The sequence below is a fragment of the Pristiophorus japonicus genome, unplaced genomic scaffold (genome assembly GCF_044704955.1).
Source record: "Pristiophorus japonicus isolate sPriJap1 unplaced genomic scaffold, sPriJap1.hap1 HAP1_SCAFFOLD_1139, whole genome shotgun sequence".
In the NCBI taxonomy this organism is placed as follows: domain Eukaryota; kingdom Metazoa; phylum Chordata; class Chondrichthyes; family Pristiophoridae; genus Pristiophorus; species Pristiophorus japonicus.
Window position 1 is genome coordinate 15,001 of NW_027250798.1, and position 23,497 is coordinate 38,497.

At 46.8% G+C, this 23,497-nt stretch overlaps 1 protein-coding gene across 1 annotated transcript in view; it reads right to left on the reverse strand.

The window, feature by feature from the left end:
* Nucleotides 1-23,497, reverse strand: part of LOC139241858 (complement factor B-like) — a gene marked incomplete at its 3' end in the record, with an annotated part of 59,596 nt that overhangs the window by 1,837 nt on the left and 34,262 nt on the right. The window contains exon 7 of the mRNA XM_070870099.1: nucleotides 7,078-7,152. Coding sequence (XP_070726200.1) covers nucleotides 7,078-7,152 — 75 coding nt within the window. The remainder of the gene's footprint in view (nucleotides 1-7,077; nucleotides 7,153-23,497) is intronic.

Below are 23,497 nucleotides of genomic sequence, written 5' to 3' on the forward strand. Positions count from 1 at the left end.
CCACTCAGTGACATCACTGATGGAAAGGTGTCATGGGGTAACTCCACTGAATGCAGAGGGGCTGCGAGTTCAGATCTACCTGTCCTGTAGCCACCCAATCCTGGAAGATCATGTGACCAGGTACATTCTCTCAAGTCAAGGTACAGCATAACATGCATGCTTCATGACACACCATATGCTATTTACAAAAATATACTGAGGGGCTCACTCCAGTGGTTAGTCTGTGTGCTGTGGCTCACTGGCAGGGTCATGGTCATTATTTATTTGTAGAGGGTTTGGACAGGGAGCCTATTGGCCCCTGGGTTTGGGCACTGTGTGGTCACTGTGGCATTTAGGAGGTTGGTGGGGTGCAGTGACCTACACATTTAATGGACTAGACTGCCTTTGGCTGTTGAGATAGTGGGGTTTGTGCAGGATGAATGTGGGAGTAGAGGAAAGTAGGCCCAAACCCCGATACCTTCCAGCTCGAGGTGCAGCTTGCCCGTCTGATCGACAAATGCTCCTCAGGTATACAAAGCGAGTCAGAACATTCTACTCCTTGATGTCCTATTGTCTTTCCTTTAAGTGGTTTCTCCCCATGCTTGGCATTGAAGGACTGACGCAACTAGATATGTTTCTATATGTACCACTTACTGCACTATTATAAAAGTATATAAGCAGAAACGTCCTGCTACAACTGTACAGGGTATTGGTGAGGACACACCTGGAGTACTGCGTACACTTTTGGTCTCTGTATTTAAGGAAGGATATACTTGCATTGGAGGCTGTTTGGAAAAGGTTCACTAGGTTGATTCCGGAGATGAGAGGGCTGACTTGTGAAGATGGGTTGAGTAAGTTGGGCCTATACTCATTGGAGTTCAGAAGAATAAGAGGTGATCTTATCGAAACATATAAGACAATGAGGGGGCTCGACAAGGTGGATGCAGAGAGGATATTTCCACTCCTAGGGGAAACAAAAACTAGGGGGCATAGTCTCGGAATAAGGGGCCGCCCATTTAAAACTGAGATGAGAAGGAATTTCTTCTCTCAGAGGGTTGTAAATCTATGGAATTCTCTACCCCAGAGAGCTGTGGAGGCTGGGTCATTGAATATATTTAAGGTGGAGATGGACAGATTTTTGAGCGATAAGGGAGTCAAAGGTTATGGGGAGTGGTCAGGGAAGTGGAGTTGAGGCCATGATCAGATCAGCCATGATCTTATTAAATGGCGGGGCAGGCTCGAGGGGCCAGGTGGCCTACTCCTGCTCCTATTTCTTATGTTCTTATGTATGTACTATTAGCAATGTGGTATTTTGATTGCAAAATCAGCTAGATACTTGTAATCTATATACATAAAGGTTGTGGTACGAGTTCATCACTTCAGGTGTTACACGTTGTGTAAAACACCAACAAATCGTAACTGTACAACTTTAAAAAAATAATGTATCCAAAACGTGAAAAAAAGCCAGGCAGTTTTTTCTAATCTTCAGATAACCTGATCTCTCCTCAAGAAAGATCTGGACAGAAATTCCAACAGCAATTAGTTTCTAATTGGCCGCAGACATGTATATTTAGACCAGTCCACCCAAGTACCAACCCGCAATACTTAAAAGTGATATTAGAGCTAATTTCCTTATTAACGAACTCTTTGATTTGCTTATTAATAGTTACTTTATAGAACACACACATATATAAACACAATTAGAATTAGCTTCCAAAACAAAATAACTAACCATAACCACCTTGCAGCTAGGGTAGATGGGAAAATAAGCTAACTTGACTGACTTCAATAAAGAATACACACACATCTTATCAGCGCGGTCGCAATGGGCTGAAATAGCTTCCTTCCGTGTTGTAAATTTCTATGATTCTACGATTCTATTCTATGACAAGACAGCATGCAAACTGAATTGCATAATTAGACCTTGACCATCAGAAGGCCATGGGTGTTTTGAAATAACAAGGCACAAATGGGTTGCTATCTTTACAGCAGACAGATAAGGAAGTGTGCTTGCGTCAAACATTAAAAAATACACACTAATGCTTTATTTAAAAAAAAAATAACAATTACTGTGGGAACCACACAAGAATGACCCTGGATATGGTCAGGTGACACAGGAGACCCTATGGAAATAAAGAAGGTTAAGTGTAAGTCAGTAATTGGTTCAACATAGGGTTTGAAAGGAAAGATATAAAAAGGAGATCTGAGAAAGGGTTAATTGTAAAAGACTGGAACCTGACACCCGGAGGCTAGCTATTATGTTCCTAACACAGATGAGGCTGCACACAGGGAGGTTAAAGTATCAGTGACCTCAGTCTTTAATAAGACACTCCAGAGTGAGGAACAGGCCTTAGGGGCCGGCTTATAAACAGTGCTTCCAAGGGATGCTGGGATCCCTTGGGACTTCAGGGGATGCATTCCCTGGTGGCGGAACATGGGAGTGCATGCTTTACAGATACACAACATCACTCCCCCCCACCCCCAAAGTCAAAGTGAAAACTATTTACAAAGTGAGGCGGTCGAGAGCCTTTCTTTCCCTGGTGGACCGCCTTGGTACAAATGTCTGTTCTGGTGTGTTGGCTGTGCCCTCACTGGGTTGGCATGTTGTTGGCCCTGCAGGGTGAGCCTGGCCTTGCTGGGCTGTTGGGCGCGATGGGTTTGATTTCCTGGTCCGGCGTGGTGTCGTTGATTCTTTGGGTGTGTGTTGTGGGCTCGAAAAAGGTGGTGTCTGCTGTGGGTTGTTCAGGGCAGTCTGTGAACCGCAGCCTCGTTTGGTCCAGGTGCTTTCTGCAAATTTGTCCATTGTCGAGTTTGACTACAAACATCCTACTCCCTTCTTTAGCTATCACCATGCTCGCGATCCACTTGGGACCATGTCCATAGTTTAGCACATACACAGGGTCATTCAGATCAATTTCCCGTGACACAGTGGCGCGGCCATTGTTTACATTTTGTTGCTGCCGCCTGCTCTTTACCTGATCATGCAGGTTGGGGTGAACCAGCGAGAGTCTGGTTTTAAGTGTCCTTTTCACAAGTAGCTCAGCCGGGGGCACCCCTGTGAGCGAGTGGGGTCTTGTGCGGTAGCTGAGCAGTACTCAGGACAGGTGGGTTTGGAGTGAGCCTTCTGTGATTCATTTAGGACTCTGTTTGATTGTTTGTACTGCCCGCTCTGCCTGTCCATTGGAGGCTGGTTTAAACCGAGGTGACATATTTGATCTCATTGCGGGTCATGAATTCTTTAAATTCGGCACTGGTGAAACATGGTTCGTTGTCACTGACCAGTATGTCAGGCAGGCCGTGGATGGCAAAGATGGCCCTCAGGCTTTCAATGGTGGCGGTGGCGGTGCTTCCCGACATTGTTTCACATTCAATCCATTTTGAAAAAGCATCCACCACCACCAGGAACATTTTACCGAGAAACAGGCCTGCATAGTCGACATGGATCCTCGACCATGATCTGGAGGGCCAGGACCACAAACTTAGTGGTGCCTCTCTGGGCGCATTGCTCAACTGAGCACACACGCGGCATTGCCGTACACAGGACTCTAAGTCAGAGTCGATATCGGGCCACCACACGTGGGATCTGGCTATCGCTTTCATCATTACTATACCCGGGTGTGTGCTGTGGAGATCCGAGATGAACGTCTCCCTGCCCTTTTGGGGTAGCACTACGCGGTTACCCCACAACAGGCAGTCTGCCTGAATGGACAGCTCGTCCTTTCGCTGCTGGAACGGCTTGATTAGTTCTTGCATTTCAACGGGGATGCTGGCCCAGCTCTCATGCAGTACACAGTTTTTTTACTAGGGACAGCAGAGGATCTTGGCTGGTCCAAGTTCTAATCTGGCGGGCCGTAATAGGTGATTTATCATTTTCAAACGCTTCCATGACCATCAACAAGTCTGCGGGCTGCGCCACTATCAACAAGTTTGCAGGTTGCGCCATTTCCACCCTCGTGGTGGGCAATGGTAGCCGACTGAGAGCATCCACACAGTTCTCGGTGCCTGGCCTGTGGCGGATGGTATAGTTATGCGCTAATGGCGCGAGTGCCCACCTTTGTATCCGGGCTGAGGCATTAGTATTTATCCCCTTGTTTTCAGCGAACAGGGATATGAGGGGCTTGTGATCGGTTTCCAGCTCAAATTTGAGGTCAAACAGGGACTGATGCATTTTCTTTACCCCAATACTCACACTAATGCCTCTTTCTCAATCATGCTGTAGGCCCTCTCGGCCTTCGACAAGCTCCTGGAGGCATAGGCGACAGGTTGCAACTTCTCCACAACGTTAGCTTGTTGTAATACACACCCGACTCCGTACGACGACGCATCACATGCTAGCACAAGTCTTTTACACGGGTTATACAATACAAGCAGCTTGTTGGAGCATAAAATGTTTCTGGCTTTCTCAAAAGCAATTACTTGTTTTTTTCCCCCATACCCAGTTCTCACCTTTACACAATAACACATGTAGGGGCTCTAAGAGGGTGCTTAGTCTCGGTAGGAAGTTACCAAAATAGTTGAGGAGTCCCAGGAATGACCGCAGCTCCGTGACGTTGTGTGGCCTGGGCGCATTCCTGATAGCCTCTGTCTTGGTGTCTGTGGGCCGAATGCCATCCGCCGCGATCTTTCTCCCCAAAAACTCCACTTCTGTTGCCGTGAAGAAGCATTTCGACCTCTTCAGCCGCAGCCCTACACGATCCAGTCACTCGCGGACCTCCTCCAGGCTTTGGAGGTGCTCGACCGTGTCCCGACCTGTGACCAATATGTTGTCCTGAAAGACCACTGTGTGTGGTACCGACTTGAGTAGACTCTCCATGTTTCTCTGGAAGATCGCTGCAGCCGACCGAATTCCAAACGGGCATCTGTTGTAGATGAACAGTCCCTTGTGCATGTTGATGCAGGTGAGGCCCTTCGAAGACTCCTCCAGCTCCTGCATCATGTAGGCTGAAGTCAGGTCGAGCTTGGTGAACGTCTTGCCTCCTGCCAGTGTCGCAAATAGGTCGTCTGCCTTAGGTAGCGGGTATTGGTCCTGTAGCGAGAAACGATTCATAGTTACTTTGTAATCGCTGCAAATCCTGACCATGCCATCACTTTTGAGTACTAGAACAATCGGGCTGGCCCACTTGCCGAATTCCACTGGGGAGATGATGCCCCAGCGTTGCAGCCTGTCCAGCTCGATTTCCACTCTCTCCCTCATCATGTGAGGTACCGCTCGTGCCTTGTAGTGAATGGGTCGTGCCTCTGGGACCAAGTGGATCCGCACCTTCGCCCCGGAAAAGTTTCCAATGCCTGGCTCAAAAAGGGAAGGAAATTTGTTAAGAACCTGGGTACATGAGGCCTCATCGACATGTGATAGTGCTCGGATGTTACCCCAGTTCCAACGGATTTTGCCCAGCCAGCTCCATCCAAGCAGTGTCGGGCCATCGCCCGGGACAATCCAGAGTGACAGTTCGTGCACCATGCCCTCGTAGGTGACCTTGACCATGGCACTGCCCAGGACAGTGATAAGCTCTTTGGTGTACGTTCTCAGTTTCGTGTGGATGGGGCTCAGGGCTGGTCTGAGTGCCTTGTTGCACCACAGTCTTTCAAATATCTTTTTACTTATGATGGATTGGCTAGCGCCAGTGTCCAGTTCCATGGCTACGGCTAAGCCATTCAATTTTACATTTAGCATTATAGGTGGACATTTCATCGAAACTGTGTGCACCCCTTGTACTTCAGCATCTGCCCCCTCTCTGAGGCTCAAAATTGCTTCGGTCCGGAGGTGCCCCATTGTTCCACAGCTCTTGCAAACATACCCTTTGAAGCGGCATTAATAGGCTGAATGGAAGCCTCCACAACGCCAACAAGGTGTGAATTGCCTTGCATTCATCCTTTGTTGCGGACTCTGAGTCATCTGGGTCACCTGAGGCCGGCTGGCAGTTGCAGAGTCGTGGTTTCTGCCCTGTACATTTCTGCTCGCAAACACAGTTCCAGTTAATTTATGAACATTGCTAGCACTTGTGTGCTGAGAGATTTGTTTGGTGTTATCACTGTTGGACATAAATGTCTGTGCTATTGCAATGGCCTTACTGAGGGTCGATGTCTCTACAGTCAAAAGTTTTCGTAGGATTGTCTCGTGGCCAATGCCCAGTACAAAAAAGTCTCTGAGCATTTGCTCCAGGTAGCCATCAAACTCACATTGTCCTGCAAGTTGCCTTAGCTCGGCGACGTAGCTCGCCACTTCCTGACCTTCAGATCGCCGGCACGTGTAGAACCGATACCTCGCCATCAGCACGCTCTCCCTCGGGTTAAGATGCTCCCGAATCAGTGTACACAGCTCCTGATACGACTTATCTGTGGGTTTCACCGGAGCCAGAAAATTCTTCATGAGGCTGTAGGTCGGTGCTCCGCAGACCGTGAGGAGGACCACTCTCCTTTTTGCAGCATTTCCTTCTCCATCCAGCTCGTTGGCTACAAAGTACTGGTCTAGCCGTTCGACGTAGACTTCCCAGTCCTCATCCTCAGAGAACTTCTCCAGGATGCCCACAGTTTGCTGCGTCTTTGCGTTGGATTCGTATACTCATCGCCAGTTATTGTGTTCCTAACACAGATGAGGCTGCACACAGGGAGGTTAAAGTAACAGTGACCTCCCTGGTGGCGGAACATGGGAGTGCATGCTTTACAGATACACAACAATAGCGGACTCAGAAGACCGTGCCAGAGGGGCCAGACAACTCTTACTGCGACTTTTGCCCAAGGCATAACCAGATATTATGACTCTGCTTTGTTACCACTGCTAAAGACACCGTAAGGGATGTGGGATCTTTGGTTAGAATCATAGAATGGTTAGAGCACGGAAGGCGGCCATTCGGCCCGTCGAGCCTGTGACGTGTACGGAATAAAATCAAGAAATAAAGTTTTAATCTCTGTTACCAATTTGGGTCAATGTTGAATCTTTTGGAATTAAAGATCTCACAAAGAGAATCTTACAAATGAACAAGCGAGGTTAGCAGTTAAACATCATAACATTATAACTAGATCCTAACCTACACATGAGCAACACCACAGGAGATCAACTGGTGGTAGTAGTAATGGATATCAGATATGCATCAGTCCTACCTGCATTGCGTATTATTGACTCCAAGATGTCCAATTCTTTTGCCAGACGCTCCACGCTATCAAAAGCGTATTTGCCTATTCAACAACAGAGTGGAAAGTGAGTTAAAATGCAGCAAATGATGCAACATTGTGCCATTACTACAGTGACACTTACTTACGAATACATTTAAGTTCAGGCTAAAAATTGCTCAGTGTCTTAATGTGAATACTTGCACAAATTGAATATTAATGAGCTTGTTGCACTTTCAATTCTTAATTTGTATTTCACTTCAAATGTCCTTTTAAAAAAGCAGTTAAGGATTATTTTTACTATATATTTTCACAATGAGCCTTTACGTGTGAAATGAGGCAGTTATCTGAACAGATTTATACTTTGGACTTTTTGTTTGCTATTGTAAAATATCCAAGTTGTGCACACATACATATATACGTAGGATTAGGATTTGGTTTAATCTCATATGATTCACGTTTTTGGTTTCTTTTTACTTAATGAAATGGTTAAAAGTTGTTCATTCCCAGGATGCATTATGGTTTGAATTGCCAGCGTACAATTTAGCTGCCACTGTGGTTTGGGTGTTTAATGAAACGTGTCTCTTGACTTGTTTTCAAGGCCACATTGGGAAAGAGTTAGCCAAGGCAATTTTGAGATAAGAAATGGAACAATGGAAGAACAGCATGCAAAATAAATTGGCATCTGTTGTTTTGAAGAAAATACTTCCTTTCTGGGGTCTTGTTCACCATAACACTTGTCATGCCATGATTAATTATCAATGACAGTATTCGTGAGAAACAGACTATAAAGATCTCAATCTTTCTTAACGGGGAAGACGAATGGATAATAATGTTTATTTCTCTGTATATCTATTGCTTAAAGACATAGGGCTGGATTTTCCGGTCCTTTGCGCTCCCTGTTTCGCTCTGGAGCGACGTGAAAAGCGGCGTTGAGGTCTCCTGCGTCCCGTTGCGATCCTCGGGTCGGGTTTTGTGGCAGCGCTCAGCAGCACCACCGGGAAGAGCTGTGCTGGCTGTGCAAGGCCTCTGGTTGTGACATCGGCAGTACTTTGGCCTTTTGCCCAATCTGTCCGCCCGGAAGTGCGCCCGCAATGACTGCCCGGGAAATCAGAGCGATCCGGCATAGCCGGCGGCAGAGAGAAAGGTAAAGTACTCCCGATGGTAAGTGCGAGTGTTTGTTCCTTGAATTCTTTCAGCAATTTGTGTTGTGGTGGCGTGGGCAATGTTTTGGGAGTGTTTTTGTGTTTTTATTTAAGGTTTCTACAGCGCCCCCCCCCCCCACTCCCATCAAGTCTCTCTCGGAGCGCACACGGCCTGGCACTTTAGTTCGCGAGTTTCCCATATTTGTGCCTCAAAGTGAACAACGCCTCCCTTAGCGCTGCGGCCCCTGATGCAGGACCCTGACGGCAAAAATTCCTTACCAAAGCGTAGACTATTCCCAGCCGCTAACTTTCCCGCACCGCCTCCATTTTCGCCCCGAAAACAGAAAAGTCTAAAATCTAGCCCATTATGTGTATCTCGAATTGGCTAAATACAATAGACAGAGTATTTGCAACCATTGGTGAGGCCACACCTGGAGTACTGTGCACAGTTCTGGTCTCCTTACCCAAGGCCAAACTTGTCTTAGAAGGAGTGCAACGAAGGTTCACTAGACTGGTTCCTGGGATGAGGGGATTGCCCAATGAGGAGTGATTGAGTAGACTAGGCCTATATTCCCTAGAGTTAGGAGAGGTGATCTCATTGAAATGTATAAAATTCTTAAGGGACTTGACAAGGTTAATGCTGAGAAGATGTTTCCCCTGGCTGGGGAATCTAGAACACGGGGTATCAGTCTCAGAATAAAGGGTCGGCCATTTAGGACTGAGATGAGGAGAAATTTCTTCGCTCAAAGGTTTGTGAATCTTTTGAATTCTCTACCCCAGAGAGCTGTGGATGTTGAGTCGTTGAGTATATTTAAGACAGAGATCGTTAAACATTTGGGACCCAAGGGAGTTAAGGGATATGGGGATAGCGTGGGAAGGTGGAAGATCAGTCATGATCTTGTTGAATTTTTTTTGTTAAATTGGGAACCAGTGGGGGGCAGGGGGCAGAGCTTGCGATATTTAACATGGACAACAGACTATCAGGAATATTGTATTCATTCACATTTATCTTCTGCCTAGGCTTAGGTTACATGGAAAAGCAAATTGAACTCGGACAATTTTCCACTAAGAAAAATAAATATTTTTCAATAAACAATCCTCGCTTTAGTTTGTCAACAGAAGAAAGCACAGGTGCTGTTAATCACAGGTGTTGACTATCCGGCTTGTGAAGTAAAAGTTAAACAGCTCATCAATGCCTCCCACATTCTACCCTATGTAAACTAAAGGTGATCCAAAACTCGGCGTGTCCTAACTCGCACCGAGTCCTGCTCACCCATCACCCCTATGCTCCCTGATCTACATTGGCTCCCGGTTAAGCAACACCTCGATTTGAAAATTCTCATCCTTATTTTTAAATCCCTCCATGGCCTCGCCAATCCCTATCTCTGCGTTCCTCTATTTCTGCCATCTTGAGCATCCCTGATTATAATCATAGAAACATAGAAAACATAGAAAATAGGTGCAGGAGTAGGCCATTCGGCCCTTCGAGTCTGCACCACCATTCAATAAGATCATGGCTGATTATTCACCTCAGTACCCCTTTCCTGCTTTCTCTCCATACCCCTTGATCTCTTTAGCCATAAGGGCCATATCTAACTCCCTCTTGAATATATCCAATGAACTGGCATCAACAACTCTCTGAGTGAAGAAGTTTCTCCTCATCTCAGTCTTAAATGGCTTACCCCTTATCCTTAGACTATGTCCCCTGGTTCTGGACTTCCCCAACATCGGGAACGTTCTTCCTGCATCTAATCTGTCTAGTCCCGTCAGAATTTTATGTTTCCATGAGATCCCCTCTCACCCTTCCAAACCCCAGTAAATACAGGCCCAGTCTATCCAGTCTCTCCTCATATGTCAGCCCTGCCATTCCGGGAATCAGTCTGGTGAAACTGCGCTGCACTCCCTCAATAGCAAGAACGTCCTTCCTCAGATTAGGAGACCAAAACTGAACACAATATTCCAGGTGAGGCCTCACCAAGGCCCTGTACAACTGCAGTAAGACCTCCCTGCTCCTATACTCAAATCCCCCAGCTATGAAGGCCAAGATACCATTTTCCTTCTTCACCGCCTGCTGTACCTGCATGCCAACTTTCAATGACTGATGTACCATGAGACCCAGGTCTTGTTGCACCTCCCCTTTTCCTAATCTGCCACCATTCAGATAATATTCTGCCTTCGTGTTTTTGCCACCAAAGTGGATAACCTCACAGTTATCCACATTATACTGCATCTGCCACGCGTTTGCCCACTCACCTAACCTGTCCAAGTCACCCTGCAGCCTTTTAGTGTCCTCCTCACAGCTCACACCGCCACCCAGCTTAGTGTCATCTGCAAACTTGGAGACAATACACTCAATTCCCTCATCCAAATCATTAATGTATATTGTAAAGAGCTGGGGTCCCAGCACTGAGCCCTGCGGCACCCCACTAGTCATTGCCTGCCATTCTGAAAAGGACCCCTTTATCCCGACTCTCTGCTTCTTGTCTGCCAACCAGTTCTCTATCCACGTCAGTACATTACCCCCAATACCATGTGCTTTAATTTTGCACACCAATTTCTTGTGTGGGACCTTGTCAAAAGCCTTTTGAAAGTTCAAGCACACCACATCCACTGGTTCTCCCTTGTTCACTCGACCAGTTACATCCTCAAAAAATTCTAGAAGATTTGTCAAACAGGATTTCCCTTTCATAAATCCATGCTGACTTGGACCGATCCCGTCACTGCTTTCCAAATGTGCTGCTATTTCATCTTTAATAATGGATTCCAACATTTTCCCCACTACTGATGTCAGGCTAACCGATCTATAATTACCCATTTTCACTCTCCCTCCTTTCTTAAAAAGTGGTGTTACATTAGCTACCCTCCAGTCCATAGGAACCGATCCAGATTCGATAGACTGTTGGAAAATGATCACCAATGCATTCACTATTTCTAGGGCCACTTCCTTAAGTACTCTGGGATGCAGACTATCAGGTCCCGTGGATTTATCGGCCTTCAATCCCATCAATTTCCCTAACACAATTTCCCGCCTAATAAGGATTTCCTTCAGTTCCTCCTTCCCACTAGACCCTTGGTCCCCTAGTATTTCCGGAAGGTTATTCGTGTCTTCCTTTGTGAAGACAGAACCAAAGTATTTGGTTAACTGGTCCGCCATTTTTTTGTTCCCCATTATAAATTCACCTGAATCTGACTGCAAGGGACCTATGTTTGTTTTCACTAATCTTTTTCTCTTCATATATCTATAGAAGCTTTTGCAGTCAGTTTTTATGTTGCCAGCAAGCTTCCTCTTATACTCTATTTTCCCCGTCCTAATTAAACCCTTTGTCCTCCTCTGCTGTATTACAAAATTATCCCAGTCCTCAGGTTTGCTGCTTTTTCTGGCCAATTTATATGCCTCTTCCTTGGATTTAATACTATCCTTAATTTCCCTTGTTAGCCACGGTTGAGCCACCTTCCCTGTTTTATTTTTACTCCAGACAGGGATGTAAAATTGTTGAAGTTCATCCATGTGATCTTTAAATGTTTGCCATTGCCTATCCACCGTCAACCCTTTAAGTATCACTCACCAGTCTATTCTAGCCAATTCATGCCAAATACCATCGAAGTTACCTTTCCTTCAGTTCAGGACCCTAGTCTCTGAATTAACTGTGTCACTCTCCATCTTAATAAAGAATTCTACCATATTATGGTCACTCTTCCCCAAGGGGCCTCGCACAACAAGATTGTCAATTAGTCCTTTGTCATTGCACATCACCCAGTTTAGGATGGCCAGCCCTCTAGTTGGTTCCTCGACATATTGGTCTAGAAAACCATCCCTAATACACTCTAGGAAATCCTCCTCCACCGCATTGCTACCAGTTTGGTTAGCCCAATCAATATGTAGATTAAAGTCGCCCATGATAACTGCAGTACCTTTATTGCACACAGCCCTGATTTCTTGTTTGATGCTGTCCACAACCTCACTACGACTGTTTGGTGGTCTGTACATAACTCCCACTAGCGTTTTCTGTCCGTTGGTATCCCATAGCTCCACCCATACCGATTCCACATCATCCAAGCTAATGTCCTTCTTTACTATTGCATTAATTTCCTCTTTAACCAGCAATGCCACCCCACCTCCTTTTCCTTTCTGTCTGTACTTTCTAAATGTTGAATACCCCTGTATGTTGAGTCCCTACTTGGTCACCCTGGGGCTATGTCTCCATGATGCCAATTACACAATATCCGTTAACTGCTATCTGTGCAGTTAATTCGTCCACCTTATTCCGAATACTCCTCGCATTGAGGCACAGAGCCTTCAGGCTTGTCTTATTAACACCCTTTGCCCCTTTAGAATTTTGTTGTAATGTGGCCCTTTTTGCTTTTTGCCTTGGGTTTCTCTGCACTCCACTTTTACTTTTCTTCTTTCTATCTTTTGCTTCTGCCCCCATTCTACTTCCCTCTGTCTCCCTGCATAGGTTCCCATCCCCCTGCCATATTAGTTTAACTCCTCCCCAACAGCACTAGCAAACACTCCCCCTCGGACATTGGATCCGGTCCTGCCCAGGTGCAGACCGTCCGGTTTGTACTGGTCCCACCTCCCCCAGAACCGGTTCCAATGTCCCAGGAATTTGAATCCCTCCCTTCTGCACTATTCCTCAAGCCACGTATTCATCTGAGCTATCCTGTGACTCCTACTCTGACTAGAACATGGCACTGGTAGCAATCCTGAGATTACTACTTTTGAGGTCCTACTTTTAAATTTAGCTCCTAGCTCCCTAAATTCGTCTTGTAGGACCTCATCCTGTTTTTTACTTATATCGTTGGTACCTATATGCACCACGACAACTGGCTGTTCACCCTCCCTCTTCAAAATGTCCTTCACCTGCTCTGAGATATCCTTGATCCTTGCACCAGGGAGGCAACATACCATCCTGGAGTCTCGGTTGCGGCCGCAGAAATGTCTATCTATTCCCCTTACAATAGAATCCCCTATCACTGTAGCTCTCCCACTCTTTTTCCTGCCCTCCTGTGCAGCAGAGCCAACTATGGTGCCATGAACTTGGCTGCTGCTGCTCTCCTCTGATGAGTCATCCCCCTCAACAGTACCCAAAGCGGTGTATCTGTTTTGCAGGGGGATGACCGCAGGGGATGGCCTAGGCAACCAATCGCTCAACCATTGGTTACCTAGCCCTAAGCTCTGGAACTCCCTGCCTAAACATCTCCGCCTCCCTTTCCTCCTTGAAGACGCTCCTTAAAACCTACCTCTATGACCAAGCTTTTTGGTCACCTGCTCTAATTTCTCCTTATGCGGCTCGGTGTCAAATTATTAATCTCATAATACTCCTGTGAAGTGCCTTGGAATGTTTCACTATGTTAACGGCGCTAAAGGAGCAGACTCGAAGGGCCAAATGGTCCACTCCAACTCTTATTTCTTATGTTCTTATATTCTGGTATCGAAATAGAACTGCTTACATTATATTGGTGGGCAATTTAGCCCTGTCATCGCAATCTGGATCTTTTCATGCTGGTATTTGCCTTAATGATGATTCCATTGAAGAGGCACAAAGTTCAATGTGTAGGGGAATCGTTCAGTGTTTTTATAGCACCCTGTATTGAGTGTGCCTAATGTGATATGTTGCAGTGTTTTGTCATTCCCTAACTTGCAAACTCCCCCCAATAGAAGGGGGTTGGTGGTCAGGAGGCAAGGCAGCCTTGCCAGCTTCTTGCTTTGTCCCACCACCTCTGTGTGTTAATGGCCTGAGGCCTCAGCATCTGCACTGGGATTATTTTAGGATATATTTGCTGAGGATAGAAGTCTCAATTGATTTTCAGGATGTTTGTGCACAGGTATGTAATGAAATATCACCATAAACTTGAGGTCATCCAAAACTTGGCAGCCCATGCCCTAACTCGCACCAAGTCCCGCTCACCCATCACCCCTGTGATCGCTGACCTACATTGGCTCCTGGTTAAGCAACGCCTCGATTTCAAAATTCTCATCCTTGTTTACAAATCCCTCCATGGCCATACCCCTCCCTATCTCTGTAATCTCCTCCAGCCCCACAACCCCCCGCCCCCCCCCCCCCCCCCCCCAAGATGTCTGCGCTCCTCAAATTCTGGCATCTTGTTGAGCACCCTTGATTATAATTGCTCAATCATCGGTGGCTGTGCCTTCAGCTGCTTGGGCCTTAAGCTCTGGAACTCCTTCCCTAAACCTCTCCACCTCTCTTTCCTCCTTTAAGACGCTTCTTTAAACCTACGTCTTTGACCAAGCTTTTGGTCATCTGCCCTAATTTCTTCTTATCTGGCTCGGTGTCAAATTTATTTGTTTTGACTTAAAATGCTCCTGTGAAGTGCCTTGGGACATTTTACTATGTTAAAGGTGCTATATAAATACAAGTTGTTGTTGTTGAGCCAAAATAAAAGCCAACCACTTGGCCAGGATCAACTGCACACGTTCTGCTTGAAGTCCAATTGCTCAAGTCAAACTCGACTGATCTGATGGAGCATAGATCATTGTATTGCAACAAGCCTCTGGGATCCTTCACTCTGGATTCCATTCCCCATCCGCTGAAAGGAGCCGTTATCATGCCATGCTAGTTATGCGAAACCTTTATAAAACACTGGTTAGGCCTCAGCTGGAGTATTGTGAAAAAAACACGGAGCACCACACTTTAGGAAAGATGTCAAGGCCTTAGTGATGGTGCAGGAGATTTACCAGAATGGTACCAGGGATGAGGGACCTTAGTTATGTGGAGAGACTAGAGAAGCTGGGGTTATTCTTCTTAGAACAGAGCAGGTGATGAGTAGGTTTGATAGAGGTGTTCAAAATCATAAACTGTTTGAGAGTAAATAAGGAGAAACTGTTTCCAGTGGCAGAAGGGTCAGTAACCAGAGGACAGAGATTTAAGGTGATAGACCAAAAAACTAGAAGTGATACGAGGACATTTTTTTTTTTAAACGCATTGTGATCTGGAATGCATGACCTGAAAGGGTGGTGGAAGCAGATTCAATAGTAACCTTCAAAAGGGAGTTGGATAAACACTTGAACGCACAAAAGTTACAGGACTATGGGGACATGGTTGGGGTGTGGGTCTAATTGGATAGCTTATTCAAAGAGCCAGCCCAGGCCTAATGGGCTGAATGGTCTTCTGCTGTGCAGTATCATTCTTTGATTCTATGATTCATGAGCCTGGGTTTCAACACCTCAGCAGTATTAGTGGGAGAACACAGGAGGAAGATTCCTAGCATTACTGAGGTCTCTGTTGCAGTTAATATCCAAGTGCAGGGGTGCCGATGTCAATTGTCGCGATTCCTACGGTACAAATGTGAGTATACTTCAAAAGTAAAAACATGTAAATGACAAGTTTCACAATAAAATACTAAAGTTTACCCGTTGAAACATAGAAACATAGAAAATAGGTGCAGGAGTGGGCCATTCGGCCCTTCTAGCCTGCACCGCCATTCAATGAGTTCATGGCTGAACATTCAACTTCAGTACCCCATTCCTGCTTTCTCGCCATACCCCTTGATCCCCCTAGTAGTAAGGACCTCATCTAACTCCTTTTTGAATATATTTAGTGAATTGGCCTCAACAACTTTCTGTGGTAGAGAATTCCACAGGTTCACCACTCTCTGGGTGAAGAAGTTCCTCCGCATCTCGGTCCTAAATGGCTTACCCCTTATCCTTAGACTGTGACCTCTGGTTCTGGACTTCCCCAACATTGGGAACATTCTTCCTGCATCTAACCTGTCTAACCCCGTCAGAATTTTAAATGTTTCTATGAGGTCCCCTCTCATTCTTCTGAACTCCAGTGAATACAAGCCCAGTTGATCCAGTCTTTCTTGATAGGTCAGTCCCGCCATCCCGGGAATCCTTTGCATCTTTTAATACCTTCATTCACATTTTTACTTCAAGGCCGGCCCTCAATCTGTCTCAAAATCCCAGGCTTCAACTGGATATTTTTCTCCAGGAGTTACCAGCCATATCTGTGCATTCTGGACAGGTGTGGTGTTCCGATTTCCCCGTATGCATCAGTTGATCTCTGAGGTATCCCCTCAGGCTGAGAGAGTCGTATGCTTCTTTGCTTTCCCTTTCCCCTTCGAAGCAAACTAGAGATTGCATTCTCAGTTTTATTTCAAGTAGATTTCATCGGAATATAGGAACAGGTGTAGGCCATTCAGCCCCTCGAGCCAATTCCGCCATTCAATGAGATCATGGCTGATCTGTGACCTAACTCCATATACCCGCCTTTGGCCAATATCCCTAAATACCTTTGGTTAACAAAATGCTATCAATCTCCGATTTAAAATTAACAATTGATCTAGCATCAATTACTATTTGTGGAAGAGAGTTCCAAACTTCTACCACCCTTTGTGTGTAGAAGTGTTTCCTTATTTCACTCCTGAAAAATCTGGCTCTACCTTTTCGACTATTCCCCCAGTCCTAGAATCCCCAACCAGATATATTTCAGATTTAAAATAATAAAAAACACGCTTTTTCTATCAACAACAACAACCTGTATTTATATAGCGCCTTTAACCAAGTGAAACATCCCAAGGCATTTCAGAGGAGTATTATGAGATTAAAAATTTGACACCGAGCCGCAAAAGGAGAAATTAGGGCAGGTGACCAAAAGCTTGGTCATAGAGGTAGGTTTTAAGGAGCGTCTTGAAGGAGGAAAGGGAGGCGGAGATGTTTAGGCAGTGAGTTCCAGATATTGGGGCCTAGCCAACAGAAGACATGGCCATCAATGGTTGAGCGATTATAATCAGGGATGCTCAAGAGGGCAGAAATAGAGGAGCACAGCCATAGGGAGGGGCGAGACCATGGAGGGATTTAAAAATAAGGATGAGACTTTTGAAATCGCGATGTTGCTTAACCAGGAGTCAATGTAGATCAGGGAGCATAGGGGTGATGGGTGAGCAGGACTCGGTGCGAGTTAGGACACGCCGAGTTTTGGATCACCTTTAGTTTACATAGGGTAGATTGTGGGAGGCATTGATGAGCTGTTTAACTTTTACTTCACAAACCTGTGATTAACAGCACCTGTGCTTTCTTCTGTTGACAAAGTAAAGCAAGGATTGTTTATTGAAAAAGATTTGTTTTTCTTAGTGGAAAATTGTCAAGGAGTTCAATTTTCTTTTCCATGTAACCTAAGCCTAGGCAGAAGATAAATGTGAATAAATACAATATTCCTGATTGTCTGTTGTCCATGTTAAATATCGCAAGCTCTGCCCCCCCGCCCCGCCACTGGTTCCCAATTTAACTAAAAAAATATTCTTTCCGAGAAAGATAACAAACCGCTCTGTGAGCTTCAAACCTGGGCACTGTGTAAACAATGAACTACAAGCAATCTTTAAAGTTTGTTTTTCCGAGTTAATAAACACTTTTGATAAACACACCAGCAGTGCGCCAGATGCTTTAGGACAAGAACATAAAGGCAGGAACTGCATGTGATGGGGAAAACTGTGGGGAAGGACTGCTGATAGTCAAAAAAGTGCTTCAGATGGTCAAGGAATGGAGATTGACAACCAGGACTGTGGTGGGTATTGTGTCCAGTGGTCGAAGAGCAGCAAGGGCATTTTGAGCCCATTCTCTTGGGCTCTCTGTCCCCTGAAGGATACCAGAATCTATTCGCCCCGCCCCCATCTGTCCAATACTATAGATGGCCATGTGGTCAAATGGATAAGGTGACTTTGGCATTAATCATGGCGATAACAGAATATTGCAGTTTAAATTCTGTTGTGGTCATTTTGCACACTAGCAAAACATCTGAACCCTAATCTAAGGTTCCTGCTCCTTCGGATTCAGTAGTGCCCCCCACCCCCTCCCCAATTCCCCTCCTGTTTCCCATATTCCAGAACTATCCACAATGATTGCAGGTCTCAGGACCCCTTCCCGAATTGTTCCAAATCCCAGAACCCCCTCAAAGTATTGCTGGATCCTTCGACCCCATTCCACTAGTGCCACACCCCAAGCTCCGAATCCGACGGCACCCCCAAATGTTGAGAAATAATTGTACGTCAATACAACTTGCCCTCCGACCCATTGTGAGGAACTCTGTCATGTATTCAACCAGCATTGTAACCCATGTATAAACTGACCTAAGTTGTACACCGTGAGAACACTGACCACTAGGTGGGAGACACTCCTAACCTGGACCTTCAGGTATAAAAGAGGAAGCTCCACCCACCTTCATCACTTGAGTGCTAAGGAATAAAGCACAGGTCACAGACTGACCTTCTCTCAAGCATGGGCCTCGTGTGCATTTATACTGTGTAGTAAGGACGTATCAATGGCGACAAGAAACTGGGATTTAAACCACGCAAGCATGGCCACTAGCAGAACAGATGAGAGGTACTGTGTTAAGGAATGGTTGGGACAGAGATTCAACATTGTTAAAGCAGCACACAGTTCTCCAGGCAGACAAGGGCAGTCAGGCATGCCCCAATATGTAGTCGAACCCAGAGGGGGAGTTCGACAGAGACAATGGCAAGCTAAACAGCGATTCATGCCATTGCAAGGGACAATGCGGCCAGTAATGGGGCCATCAACACCTGTTAATGGTGCACTCAAGGACAATAACAGGGGCAGTCAGGGACGATCGACTGGCAAGGGGCCTTTTGTTTCAAACCACAACTCATGCTGGAAGCGTGGAGGCATACATTCAGCCGGAGTTTGCAGAGATGAGCAAAATACCTGCAGAAATGGACACTGGGGGAAATCGTTGGAAGCTGAAGTTCAGCGAGTTCATGTGGAGCATGTATACAGTTCATACACCAGGACGCCACCGATAATGATGAAAGTGCTCCTCCACGGCATCCCAGTATCAATGGAGTTAGACACGGGTGCCAGCCAGTCCCTGATGGGTATCAAACAGTTCGAAAAGTTGTGGGCATCCAAGGCCAGGAGGCCAAAATTATCGCCGATTGACGCACAGCTACGGACTTACACAAAGCAGATCATTCCGGTGCTAGGCAGCGCCACGGTAGTCGTGACCCACAAAGATTCGGAGAACAGGTTGCCACTCTGGATTGTCCCAGGGGACGGTCCCGCACTACTGGTGAGGAGTTGCCTTGCTGTCATGAACTGGAAATGGGGCGATGTCAATGCAATTTCCTCTGTGGCGCGAGTATCATGCTGCTCACAGGTCCTGGACAAATTTGACTCATTATTTCAACCCGGCATTGGCACTTTCATGGGAGCCAAGGTAGTGATTCACATAAACCCGGACGCCAGACCAGTACACCACAAGGCCAGAGCGGTGCCGTACGTGATGCGGGAAAAGATAGAAAGCGAATTGGACTGCCTGTTGAGGGAAGGCATCATCTCGCCAGTCGAATTCAGTGACTGGGCGAGCCCGATTGTGCCGGTGCTCAAGGCGGATGGGTCAGTCAGGATATGTGGCGATTACAAGACCACCATCAATTGGGTGTCACTCCAAGACCAGTACCCGCTACCGAGAGCGGAGGACCTCTTTGCGACGCTATCCGGTGGCAAACTTTTTTCAAAATTGGACCTGACCTCAGCTTACATGACCCAGGAGCTGGCGAGTGAGTCGAAGAAGCTGACCACCATCACAACACACAAGGGGTTGTTTAAGTACAACAGATGTCCGTTCGGGATTCGCTCGGCCGCCGCGATCTGCCAACGAAATATGGAAAGCCTCCTCAAGTCGATTCCAGGGACGGTGGTTTTTCAGGACGACATCCTCATTACGGGTTACGATACTGAAGAACACCTCCACAACCTGGAGGAGGTGCTACGCAGACTGGACCGGGTAGGTCTGCGACTGAAAAAGGCGAAGTGCGTCTTCCTAGCTCCAGAGGTAGAATTCCTGGGGATGAGGGTAGCAGCAGACGGGATCAGCCCTACTGCATCCAAGACAGAAGCGATCCAGAGAGCACCCAGACCCCGTAACACGACGGAGCTGCGTTCGATCCTGGGGCTCCTGAACTATTTTGGTAACTTTCTTCCCAAATTGAGCACGCTGCTAGAACCGCTACATGTGCTCCTACGCAAAGGTCGCGAATGGGTCTGGGGGGACAGCCAGGAAAGGGCTTTTAATAGAGCACGCAATTTGTTATGTTCCAACAATCTGTTAACGCTATATGACCCATGTAAGAAACTTGTGTTAACGTGCGATGCGTCGTCCTATGGTGTCGGGTGTGTGTTGCAGCATGTCAATGCCAAGGGTCAGTTACAGCCGGTAGCTTATGCCTCCAGGAGTCTGTCCCAGGCAGAAAGGGGCTACGAGATGGTAGAAAAGGAGGCGCTCGCATGTGTATATGCGGTAAAGAAAATGCACCAGTACCTGTTTGGCAGGAAATTTGAGCTGGAGACAGATCACAAACCCCTAACGTCCCTTTTGGCCGACAAGGCCATAAATGCAAATGCATCAGTCCACATACAGAGGTGGGCACTCACATTAGCAGCCTATGACCATACAATTCGGCACAGACTGGGCACCGAAAACTGCGCCGATGCACTCAGCAGGCTCCCACTAGCCACCACTGAGGGGGCTACCGAGCATGGTGCTGAGATGGTCATGGCTGTTGAAGCTTTCGGAAGCGAAGGCTCACCCGTGACAGCCTGTCAGATTAAAGTCTGGACAAATAGAGACCCGCTATTGTCTCTAGTCAAGAAATGTGTCCTGAATGGGGACTGGGCAGCCACGTACAGGGCATGCCCTGAGAAATTTAAACCATTTCACAGGCGCAAGGATGAACTCTCGATTCAGGCCGATTGCCTACTGTGGGGAAACCACGTAGTCATGCCCCAGATGGGCAGAGAGGTGTTCATCAGAGAACTCCACAATGGGCACCCGGGCATTGTCACGATGAAGGCAATTGCCAGGTCACACGTTTGGTGGCCAGGGATAGACGCAGATCTGGAACTTTGTGTTCGCAGGTGCAACACGTGTGCCCAGCTGGGCCATGCGCCCAGGGAAGCCCCCCTTAGCCCCTGGCCATGACCCGCCAAGCCTTGGTCACGCATCCATTCATGGGGAAAATGTTTTTGGTTGTAGTAGACGCCTACTCCAAATGGATAGAGTGTGACATTTTAAATTCAAGCACATCCTCTGCCACGGTAGAAAGTCTACGGGCAATGTTCGCCGCCCACGGTCTACCAGACATTTTGGTCAGCGACAACGGCCCGTGCTTCACAAGCACTGAATTCCAGGACTTCATGGCAGGCAATGGAATTAAACGGCCAGGCAGAACGAGCAGGGCGGATAATCAAACAGGGGATGCTCAGATTCCAAGGGGGTTCCCTACAAACCCGCTTATCACGCCTCCTGTTGGCCTATAGATCCCGACCACACTCACTCACAGGGGTTCCACCCGCAGAGCTACTAATGAAAAGGACGCTCAAAACCCGATTATCCCTTATACACCCCACCATGAAAGAAATTGTCGAGAGCAGGCGCCAGTCACAATATCACTACCATGACAGGAATGCGAGGGCGTGATGTATTGATGTAAATGATCCTGTTTTTGTCCTCAACTACGCTGCAGGGCCCAAATGGCTCGCAGGCACTGTGGTTGCCAAAGAGGGAAATAGGATTCTGGTAGTTAAACTTACCGATGGACAAATCTGCCGCAAACATGTGGATCAAACAAAAAGGAGGTTCAGCAATCCCATAGAAGAAGCAGAGGAAGAACACGATACAGAGTTCACTCCACCACAGGTGACCGAACACCGGAACCAAAGGGAGGAGAGCCCAGTCACTGTGGGCAGTCCGGACAGGCCTGAGGCACTGCAAACAGCAGACACTCAGGCCAGCGCCCAACAACCAGAGCCCCAACTTAGGCGCTCTACAAGGGAGCGTAAACCACTAGAGAGACTCAACCTGTGATCCCAATAAGACTTTGTGGGGGGAGGTGATGTCATGTATTCAACCAGCATTGTAACCCATGTATAAACTGACCTAAGTTGTACACCGTGAGAACACTGACCACTAGGTGGGAGACACTCCTAACCTAGACCTTCAGGTATAAAAGGGGAAGCTCCACCCACCTTCATCACTTGAGTGCTAAGGAATAAAGGACAGGTCACAGACTGACCTTCTCTCAAGCATGGGCCTCGTGTGCATTTATACTGTGTAGTAAGGACGTATCAAACTCCATGGGACATCAACTAGTAAACGTGTAGGTTTTGAGCTGTGCTATCACTTGTCAGGTGTCACGTGCACATCTCTGTCAGTGGAAAAATATATGAAAAGGACCAAGAAAACCAGTCATTTATTGCTAGAAAATACCTTCTTATTGACCTTAAGATGTAGCTAATCGCAATTAACTTCCAATTGACCTCAAGATATGAGGGCTGAAATTGTCCCCCCTTGGGGCAGATAATTCGAATAAAATGGCGAATTACCGCCAGTACAGATGGGGCAGGGAATAGAGGGAAATTGGGCACCTTTGATTGCAAAAATGAAAGGGGCGGCAGAGGGGCGGAAGAGAGTCGGGAGCGGGGCGGAAGGCGGGCGGTGTCATCAGCGGGGCAGAAACAAGGGGCGCGGTAGAAACCGGTTTGCATCGTCCCTGGTCAGGGGCCAATTCCGAATGGGTCACAACATCCGCCTGCCCCCGGTAGGAAAGGAATTACTGCCCCATTACCGGCTTAAAAAAAGGGGCAATTTCGGCCCCATGATGTTTACAGAAATAAGACCCTGTGAGCTAGAAACATGAGGAACAGGAGTAAGCCATTCATCCCCTCGGTCCTGCTCCACCACACAATTAGATCATGGCTGATCTGAACCTCATCTCCATTTTGCTGCCTTTGCCTTACCTAACAAAATCACATTTTGTGTTGTAAGCCCATTCATACTGGGAACTGGACTGAGAATCCCCAAACCCATTCTGCACAGCACCCATACTACATTCAGCTTCCCTTTAAATGTATCTCTGATATTCGCCTCAACTACTCCATGTGGTAGCAAGTTCCACATTCTCACCACTCTCTGGGTTGGTGTCAGCTATGGCTCAGTGGTATCACTCTCACCTCTGAAGGTTTTGGGTTCAACTCCCACTCCAGAGTCTTGAACACTTAAGGCTGACACTCCAGTGCAGTACTGAGTGAGAGCTGCACTGTCACAGGTGTCATCTTTCACCTGAGATATTAATTAGTGTCCCATCTGCTCTCTCAGGTGGATGTAAAAGATCCCACGACATTCGCCATTATTTTATCCATCACTGAAACAGAATCTGGGCATTATCACATTGCTATTTGTGGGACCTTGCTGTGCACAAATTGGCTGCTGTGTTTCCTACTTCTCTTC